Here is a 10,892-nt window from a genome sequence, read left to right as displayed (position 1 = left end):
TATTTCAACCAGCAATGATATTTCTTGAGATCTGACCAGAACATAAAACAAAAGGAAAACAGCAGAGTTGGTTTGTTTATTTCATAAACATTGTTAGTTTATTTCATAATAGGCCTACATATTCCACAGAGTTAGTTGATTTATACAATATATTCAGGATGATAATTTAATGATGCCAGTGGAAAGAGAAATGTTGCTAATCGGGTGGAAATAATTGGTTGAATAGCACCAGTCCTGAGAGCAGAGGCTATCAGCTCCGACAAAGTTACATGGACTGATCATTTTCCTTCTGCAGTAACCCCAGTATCTCTATTTGCACATCATCTTCTGCACATCTATCACGCCAGTGTTAATATTACATTTTAATTATTTTGCACTATTGCCTATTTATTGCCTTACCTCCATAACTTACTACATTTGCACACATTGAATGTTCTATTTTCGATTGTGTTATTGACTGTACGTTTTGTTTATCCCATATGTAACTGTGTTGTTGCTGTTTTTATCGCACTGCTTTGCTTTATCTTGGCCAGGTCGCAGTTGTAAATGAGAACTTGTTCTCAACTGGCTTACCTGGTTAAATAAATAAATACATGTTTGAGGTGATAAGGTGACTGCTCTAGATGCCAGCTGCCAATAAATTACACGACCAGGACATGTCTGGATGCAGAGTATGAAAGAGTACATACGGTAGCCTAAAAAAGTAGTACCCAATTCGACTAATGAAAATCATTACTAACTACAGGGCTACTCCCCAAGATTCAGTCAATGCATATGTTGGCATATGAAATATCAAAAATGTCATTCCACTCCACTCACTCCAAAGGAATAGCAAACCACTGTCAAACACAAGGGGGGTACTTTCACAGTAATTCTAACTCTACTAATCAAAGGCCACTGGGAAAAGTCATTTTTGCACATCACTTCAACACTTTTAAAGATTATAGGAAATCATTTGAACTGTTTTACTACTTGCATCTGTCCCTTAACAAATAAATGCTATATATTCGTATTATTTGGATCATTTTTCTTTAGATCAAAGCAGGGTCACATACCAGTAGTGGTACTTGTTTCAATATAATCGTGTGAAACAGTATTTTACATTTTCTTCATTTAGCAGACGCTCTTATCCAGAGCGACTTACATTTTTCATTCTGGCCCCCCGTGGGAATCGAATCCACAACCCTGGCGTTACAAGCACCATGCTCTACCAACTGAGCTACAGGAGGCCCATTTTCTCCTGATGGCACAAATCCTATTTCGACATTGTGGTCACGTTTTTCCATAACGTGGACATAACTTGTAGCACATAAAAAGCTAAGAGGGTTATAATCGCAGTCCCAAAATAGTTAATCATCTTGGTGGTCTGGCTGTGGTCCCACTACTGGACAGAAGCCCCCGGGATTCGGGGGACGTCTTAACCCCGACGGTTGCTGACCGACCTTGGCTCTAGCCCCACCGCGACTCGAACCCAGGCTGTCTAATCCGAGCGCCAATGCGCAAACCAGAGCACCAACCTGTTTAAAAACTCTAATAATGTAAGTTATAAACATGTCATAATTTGCCACAGGACTGGCTCTTACATCTTGTCGATGTAACAATGATGTTTCAACCGACGTCATGAAAACTAGAGGTCAAATCAAGTGCACAGCCATCTACAGTCTGTTGTACAACATAGCAGCTATTGGGAAGATACTGTATAACTAACCAAGAACCAAGGTAAAGTCGTTCTCTAAAATCAGCTAGCTGGCTTATGATTATGATATTATGAAATTAGAACGAGTTAAGTTTAACTCCTCGATTTTCTTTTCTTTAAATAATTCACAAATGTACACTGGTTAAGCAACCATCAATATTAATCTACACGAATTTGTTATATTAACAGTATTAATTATGAATTTTTATCACTCTAAACTAGTGGTCAGAAACAACCTAATCAACCCCCTGGGGTGTTGGTGTTACTTTATTGATTAGTGGAACTGTGACACTGACTCAACACCCTTTGTTGGGTACGCTGCCCCATGATGATACTGCAGCTATGAAACAACTCAATCATCACTCAGCAACTCACCACAGAGAATCCCATTATCCCTTCTGTAAGGTTTATAACAATAATGCAAGGCACCATTTTAACCAATAGGGCTGTTCAACCAGTTCTACCATGAGGCTAAACAATTGTGAGTGTAAAAACGGCCTGATAAGTCAACTGCTAGTCAGTTGAGCTGTGTGTGTGGGAATGCTACTACCTGTACTACGAATGACCTGGAAGAGCTTTTGACAAACCAAAGCAATTAATTTAAAATCAGTGATGTGATGATCAGTGAGTTACCGAAGGGTGGTCACATTGGTTTGTTGTGCCACCGTTCACCGTGCCTTCTATTTAGACACAGAAACATCTGTTAGGAGGAGAGCAGTGCAAACAGTCTCGTTCTCCTCCTTGTCTTGTGATCGATGGTCCTCTCTCATCACCCCCCTCGCACACAGCCCCTAGCCTGTGCATCCATTGAACTGGCTGCTCTGACATCACATGATTGAGCACTGCTCTGCCGCTCCAGCCCCAGAGGCTCCTGGGAGATTCAGGGATTCCAGGTCAAAGTTCAGGCCAGGTGGCTGATGGGGGAGGGAAACAGAGGGGGTTTCATTTAATCTTAATTCATTCAAATATAGCACATTGAGATCAAGTTTATTTTACAAGATGGACCCGGTCCAAGGAGCAAAACTTACTATGCAGCTGCAGCTGCACTAACAAAGGTTGGTAGATAAAGGAGAAAGAGAGCGCAAGTGAGAGGAGAAACATACCGATTCACCAGCCAGCTCTTTGGGTGGTTGGCCCAGGTCTTGTAGCTGAAAATTCAAACTCATAATCAATATCCATGCACAGCAAACAATCAGCCAGTATGAATCACAACCAACAGTTCATGCTGGCTCACCTGCTGCATGAGTTCCAGAATGCTCTCAAAGCTATTCTCCCCATCCCTTCCACTTTGCTCTCCCTCCTTCTCAAACTGGCTGCAGATCTCTCCCATGACCTTGTGCTGCTGTTCGTAGCGCTGGAACTGATCTGGGGGGAGGGACTGACGATTGCTGTTCAGCCACTCAGGATACTGCATGAGGATTGAATAACAGTCAGTTATCCAGTTAGAAAGTTGTGTAAAGGGCATACAAGGGAAAATCTATAAAAACAATAATCAACATCTGCAAGTGGCCTGTTAACTATATACATTTTTAGGGAAAACCCAAACATCTGGACAGAAAAAACACTAACCTTCTCAGTGATCTCTTTGAGAGACGGGTAGAGCACTTCCTTGGAGAGTAGATTCTGCATGATGGACTGCATAATCGGCAGGATGTTTCCGTCTTCCCCGCCCCCCTCTCCACCCTCATCCAATCCCAGCCCTTCCAGAGTCTTTGCTAGATCCTCTCCAGCAAAACCTGCACTCTGATGAATAGAAACAAGAACAGTCTGAAATGCATCGAAGACCAAAGAAACAGACATTCCGCCAATGGTCCAAAGTTTCAATATTTGTCCAAGGGTGGTGACAACCAAACCTTCCATAATTTATTTTTAAAAAGATAATCATCTGAACTACCTGTAAGTTGTCTGCATTTTTCGCCAATCCACTGAGGGTATCTTTGAGACAGGAAGTGAATTCTTGTTGGGAGGCTACATCAGTACCTGTTCAAAATGAAGAGAGTTTCAATGAGATTTCCCCCCGCAAAACACAGGGCAGAAAATACTGACATGAAAAACCCCCCCAGCTCAAATTAATCATCAAATCAAATTTTATTTGTCAGATGTGCCGAATACAACAGGTGTAGACTTTACCATGAAATCACAGGAGGTTGTGGCACCTTAATTGGGGAGGACAGGCTTGTGGTAATGGCTGGAGTGGAATAAGTGTAATGGTATCAAATACATCAAACATTGGGTGGCAGGTAGCCTAGCAGTTAAGAGCGTTGGGAAAGTAACCGAAAGGTCGCTGGTTCGAATCCCCGAGCCGACTAGGTGCAACATTTGTCGATGTGCAAGGCACTTAACCCTAATTGCTCCTGTAAGTCGCTCTGGATAAGAGCATCTGCTAAATGACTAAAATGTAAAGATTTCATTCACTCTGTTCATTATTATAAGCCTGCGTGAAGTGCTTACTTACGAGCCCTTTCCCAACAATGCAGAGTTAAATTAGCAAAAAATAAAGGAAATAGTAACACAATAAAATGAGACTATATATATATATATATAAGGAGTACCGGTACCAAGTCAATGTGCAGGGGTACGAGGTATTACATTGACAGGCACGTAAGAACGTAACTGAAAATATGTGGATGCTTACCAACTTTTCCTGCTGCCTCTGACAATTTGTGAAAGTGTTGCAGCAGCTCAGGCTCTTCCTGTGCGAGTTCAGTCATGGCTTTCTCCCACTCCTCCTTCGCCTGAGAGGCCATCTCCCCTTCAAACAGAGCCTCGAAGAACTGACTGTCTTCCAGTAGAGGGGGCTAGAGAGATGTGCATCAACAGGTAAATTGTTCAATTTATCTTCCCCCATATACAGACAGAAATGTAGAGGGAAGGGTAGACAGACTTGACACTGAAAGATACCTTCTGTACCACAATCAGAACACTAACAACTACAGCTTCTTGTATGCAAGCACCAGGTAATTGGTGAAGTTAGGGCACATTCTAGAAACCAGGGAAAATATTCACTCACTTTCTCCTCACTGCCATTGGCTGACGGGGGAGCCACGGCAGCAGCAGGAACTGGGGCTGGGGGGGCCGACTTTGTCTTTTCAAAGTCATCGAGCGCACCTTTAGTAGAGGAAAGTCAATAAAAGCTGAGATGCAGTGGCACAGATAGCAGCATTTAGCACGAGCAGGTGGAAGCATGGTCAAGGCAAGGTGAAGCGATTGGGCAGGTAGTTAGAGGACAAAGGTCAACTCTTCAAAGTCTGGGTCAATGTGCAATTCAGTCATGCATTAGTTGATTATCAAACTCAGTATGATGAGGTCACTACTTCTACTTTAGAAACTCATTACCATTTCTGATGTTAGGAATACAACTTCACCAAACTAATTGAAATATTACAAACGTCAGATTATGATAATCTCCATTAAATTCTTGCTACCACGATAATAGTAGCCTCTAGACTAGTGTAGTCTGGCAGCCTATAGTTAATAATACACAAAGTGGCATTGGCTACTAGTATGTAATACCATAATGAATTCAAATCGGTTAGCCAGCTGACAGAAACAATAACAGAGCTGTTTGTCAATCCAGATCTCACTTGCTGACATACTAGCGATTCAACCATAAAAAAAGAATAATATCAATTTCAAGGGCAGCTTGAGTTTAGTTTAACACATGATGCTGTTCCATTTTTGCCTAATCGGGGTCAAAGTGAATGACAAAAGTTATGATATCATAGCTATAAACCCCCACTGAGCCATCTGTTGCAGCGTTGTAATGCTAATAGGGACCTCTTAGTAAACAGCAAAAGCAGGAGATTTTGTAAGAGAATGCCTGACTTTGGTTTTGGACTTGCCAGGCAGGACCAACCACATTCCATCAACTAGGCTAAACTAGCTAACGTTAGCTCGCTAACAAGGCACGTTGCTCCGCTGCGCCACGTTTGACACCATTCTTTGTATGCATTAATGCATTGGCAGTATTGATTATAATCACACTTCACTCGGAAGTAATGTCAAATCTTACTGTCCAATAACTCGTCTAGTTCTGTGTCTTGTTCTGCCAACGGTTCCGCTGATTCTGACGCCATCTTGTCTCTCCAAACAAATTTACTGAAGAAGCAGTAAAATGACGTATGCGTATAAAATCGTCGCGGATTTGTGCGTCACTCTGGGATGGATTTCTTCACAGATTTCCTATTATATTGACCAGATACTCAAGTGGTATCTCTAACGAGTCTTCTTCTTCGATGAGGTTTAACGGCGGTTGACACCCACTCAAACGAGTCATGGATAACTATGCATACATGGAGTGTGCCTGAAAGTGGGCGTGTCAACAGAAGTGGGAAGATCAACAGAAGTGGGTGTATGGAAAGCGATTCAGCTAATTGGGCAGATTTGTTGCCACTCAAGAACATTTTGCATGGCTGATTGGGCTGCACAACGAGTCGATTGTTGACAACTGTAGCATTTTAGCTAAACCTAACACTAACTCTTTTCCTAACCTTAACCTCGTTTTCCTAACCTGCCACGTTAATTATCCTAATCTGCTGTGTTAGTTCTCCTAACCTGTCAATTTAATTATCCTAACCTGCTATGCATTTTAGCTACGCCTAATCCTAACCCCTTTCCTAACCTTAACCTCATTATCCTAACCTAATATTTCAATTGACTGATTTCCTTCTATGAACTGTAACTCTTTGAAATTGTTGCATGTTGCCTTTATATTTTTGTTCAGTATATTTTTTCTCTCAAAGTTGCCGGGATGGAGAGTTGGCAGCTCTGGTGTGAGATGTAGAAATATTCAGTCAATTTCCATAAACCATTATTGCTTACCGATTAATTAATTAATTAATCTACATTTAAATTAAATGACAACCAGCAGCAAGTTGGAATCTCCATTTCAAGGTAGTTTTAAGAAAGGTGTACATCCAAGGAGAGGAGCTTAAAATGGCGTCCCTTGATAGGGCAAGAACGAGATGTTGTATGTTAGAAGAAGTACAACATGGTCATAAGGAGACATATACATGTACTTGGAATACGGAGGCGGAATGGAGGGGAAAAGAGAGGCATAAGTCTAAGAGCGAGAGGGAGGAAGAGGGTGAGCTTGAGTCTTGTAAAAATGGCAGAAAAAAGGGAGATGTTTTGTCGAAGAAGAATGGTAGAAAGTATAAGCAGAGTGAGCCGTATGCCGGATCAAGGTCTGGAGGAGAAATGGAAGTGAATGAGGGTGAATTATCGGAGGTGGCAGTCCTCAGAGCCCGAGGCTTGCAACGATGGTCAGGATTAAGATGATTCTGTGATGGTAGGAGTGACATTTTAGGAGAAAGTGGACCTATGCCTTTTGGCTGATCCATTTGTGGTTTCAGGGTACGTGAAAACGGAGTTGGGTGCTATGAAATCGATGAAGGTAACCCAAAGTGGTCTTGTGATAATTGTTTGTGTTTCTGCTGGTCAGAAGGAGCAGGCGCTTCGCCCCAAACGAATTGGGACCAGAGATGTGACTGGTTTTCCTCTCAAGAAAAGGGCGCCATTGAAAGGAGTGATTACTGGGGTAGCGGTAAATGTGAAAGTGGACACATTGAAGGGAAAGATTCCCGGTGTTTGTGATGCTCATCGTTTGGTGCAACGCAGACAGGGTGATGTGAGTGGTGAAACAGAAGAGTCATTGTATGTTCTTGAGAGTTTTGATGTTGAGTCTGCGCAATAAAGTGATGTTAGGATATTTCAGTTATCCCGTACGAGCTTATGTGCCGAATACATTACATTGTAAATCTCTGAAGCTGGAGACACTCTGTAGCTTAATTGGTAGAGCACGGCGCTTGTAACGCCAGGGTAGTGGGTTCGATCCCCGGGATCACCCATACGTAAAAATGTATGCGCACATGACTGTAAGTCGCTTTGGATAAAAGTGTCTGCTAAATGGCATATTATTATTATATAATTATCTCCCTCATTAACTTTAAGCATCAGTTGTCAGAGCAGCTTACCAATCACTGTACCTGTACACAGCCCATCTGTAATTAGCCCACCCAACTACCTCATCCCCATATTGTTATTTACATTGTTATTTATTTTTGCTAATTTGCACCCCAGTATCTCTATTTGCACATCATCTTCTGCACATCTATCACTCCAGTGTTACTACTAAATTGTAATTATTTTGCACTATGGCCTATTTATTGCCTTACCTCCATAACTTACTACATTTGCACACACTGTATATAGATTTTCTATTTTCTATTGTGTTATTGACTGTACGTTTTTGTTTATTCCATATGTAACTCTGTGTTGTTGTTGTTTTTATCGCACTGCTTTGCTTTATCTTGGCCATGTCGCAGTTGTAAATGAGAACTTGTTCTCAACTGGCTTACATTGGGGAAATAAGCGGTATGTGTTAATTGTAGGGGTGGCAGGTAGCCTAGTGGTTAAGAGCATTGGGCAAGTAACTGAAAGGTTGCTGGTTCAAATCCCTGAGCTGCCTAGGTGAAAATAATCTGTCGATGTGCCCTTGAGCAAAACACTTAACCCTACTTGCTCCTGTAAATTGCCCTGGATAAGAGCATTGACTAAAATGTAGTCAATGCTCTTATCCAGGGCAATTTGGGGATCAGAAATGTCCAGTGTGGGAGAGGTTAGAATAGAGCAGAGGGTGTCGTATGTTGAGTAAGATTGGTGAAGGGGGAGGGATCCTGAGAGGATTTGTGAGAGTAGTAGATCAGTATAGAGGTATAGGCCAACGAGTGATGTAAGATTGGCTTTTTAGCGTTCATACGTAAAATAGAGGTTGTGGTGGCAGCTGCAGATAAGTATTTGGGTGTGACGTCAGAAGAGTTACAGGGTGGTGGTATCCCATCCTTTCAGGCTGTTGGCCTGAGGTAGGACTAGATAGTTTTAAATAGTGTAGAAGGATGGTGGGTTTCTATGAGTGTGGAGTTAGCTGGTAGGGTATTTGTTAATTTATTTCCCATTATTTCAAGCAAATTATAAGGGAGTTATACTCCAGTTTAGTTGGTGGCGGTAATGCAACATTTATTGGATGCCAACCGCCGTTAAGCCTCATCGAAGAAGAAGTTGCCGGGATGTCATGTGTCACTCGTAACAACCTAAGCATTACGTACTTCTATTCGATCAAATAAGCCACAAGTAGCATTTTATGAGACAAAAATAAAAAGGAAGGGGGAAATGAAAAAATTGCACCAACGAATAATCCTACACCTATATACCACTATTTCATAATAAAAAAGTAAAAATTGACCCTAACTGATCCTAAACCAGGCCGACGGCTTGGGAAGATGGGACTCTTTCAACACACCTTTTAACTCTTCTGCAGTAAAACATCGTACACCCAAGTACTTCTCTGCAGCTGCCACCACAACATCTATTTTCTGTGATTTACGTTCCATTTCTGCGGTACAGTTGTGTCTCCCGAGTGGCGCAGTGGTCTAAGGCACTTCATCGCAGTGCTAGCTGTGCCACTAGAGATCCTAGTTCGAATCCAGGCTCTGTAGTAGCAGGCCGCGACCGGGAGACCCATGGGGCGGCGCACAATTGGCCCAGCGTCGTCCAGGGTAGGGGAGGGAATGGCCGGCAGGATGTAGCTCAGTTGGAAGAGCATGGCGTTTGCAACCCCAGGGTTGTGGATTCGATTCCAACGGGGGCCAGTATAAAAAATGATGTATGCACTCACTAACTGTAAGTCGCTCTGGATAAGAGCGTCTGCTAAATGACTAAAATGTAAATGTAAGTTGATAAACATGACAATGACTGCTAAGAAGCCAACCTTACTGATGCACAAATTATATCACTCTGTACTGGCTTAGGCCTACTACTCACCCTTGACCCATCATCCTCTACTCTCTTCACTGCCTCAGCATATGACACCTTCTGTTCTACTCTGACCCTGGCAACCTCAACCTGTCTCTCTTGTACTGGACACTTCTGATCTCCAGCAATATGGGCATCCGTCGATTAAGGTAGCCCCCCCGCACCTCTCTGATTCAGAGGGGTTGGGTTAAATGCATATAACACATTTCGGTTGAATGTATTCAGTTGTGCAACTGACTAGAGCCGCGTTCACGTGCTAGTCGGAACTAGGAAACTCAGACATTTCCGACATGCTAACTGGTTGTAGTTATACATGTGCTGCGTTCAATTAATCAGCAAGTCGGAAATTTCTGAGTAGTTCCCTTCCTTTCCCCCACAATTGACACTGTTGGGATTTAATTTGTTTGTTGAAATACAAAAGTTCAACCTTTGGACAGAAACTGTTGGTTTCTCAATATCAGATACCCAGGGTATAGATATTCTACTCAAGGAAGCGGTGAGTGTGACTAACTGTCAGTGGAGTTATCAGCTGTTAAGTCACGATAGGCCGTATCTCTGTGGTTTTACTAAAAAGAACAGAACAAGGAGTAAAGTTGCTATGAAACAGGGATGATTAAGGACATCAATTTGAGGACATCTGCCAGAGACAGAACTACGCCTGGCAACTCAGCGCCTAGGGGTTGGGACCAACCCGCGCGCCAATGAACAGGCGGCAAGTCTAAACCACGCCCAGCCTCTGCTCTGACAGGCCTGTTCAGAAACAGGAACTATCTCTGTCAAGGCTATTTAAGGAAGAACATGTGAGACAGCCGCCAGTTCTCTGATCTCCCTGCGTGGTGCATCAGTGAGCCCGTATACGAACCCTCATACTTATCATTTATACATTTGCATTTAATAAACTTAGCTTGATTTGCAATAACTTCACTGATGTCTTTCATTCCAATACCAGACTTGAATTGACGCACTCTTACAATTGGTGACCCCGACGTGATCTGGTAGCGGAACTTCGCTGGGATTCGTCCAGCCCATTGGACATCGCTGTCGTCGGACGGTGTGTTTCACAAAGAGACCGGTCTTCTATAAAAGGTTAGCAGATACCTATTGTTATACAACTGAAATCTGCATATTGGCATTATCCAAATTATTTTGTGAAACACCTGTTTGATGTAAGTGAATTCTATTTAATACATTAAAATTAACTAAATTTATTATACTAATTGACAAATGCAAATTGGTTGATAAATATGTGGGTTAAAGCCATGGCCTAATTATATATGGTTGTAGCCTGTATAATTAATGCTTTTACCGTGTATGGTTGTAGCCAGCACGAGAGAAAAAAGGGTTGGAGCCCTGTAGTTTTTATAAGTTACCGTGTATGGTTGTA

The 10,892-nt window shown here is 42.3% G+C and overlaps 1 protein-coding gene across 1 annotated transcript; it reads right to left on the bottom strand.

Annotated features, from left to right (window-relative positions):
* Positions 1-57: 57 nt before the first annotated feature.
* LOC121535615 (peroxisomal biogenesis factor 19) lies at positions 58-6,001 on the bottom strand. Its single transcript, XM_041842846.2, has 8 exons — positions 5,709-6,001; positions 4,707-4,804; positions 4,332-4,494; positions 3,591-3,676; positions 3,266-3,439; positions 2,931-3,104; positions 2,800-2,844; positions 58-2,610 (listed from the first exon to the last, which is right to left on the bottom strand). Exons 1-8 carry the CDS (start codon positions 5,770-5,772, stop codon positions 2,524-2,526), a joined length of 891 nt encoding a protein of 296 aa, XP_041698780.1. The 5' UTR covers positions 5,773-6,001; the 3' UTR covers positions 58-2,523.
* Between the last annotated feature and the right edge of the window lie 4,891 nt (positions 6,002-10,892).

Source organism: Coregonus clupeaformis, chromosome 21 (genome assembly GCF_020615455.1).
Source record: "Coregonus clupeaformis isolate EN_2021a chromosome 21, ASM2061545v1, whole genome shotgun sequence".
Lineage (NCBI taxonomy): Eukaryota > Metazoa > Chordata > Actinopteri > Salmoniformes > Salmonidae > Coregonus > Coregonus clupeaformis.
This window is presented reverse-complemented; position numbering and strand designations above follow the sequence as displayed.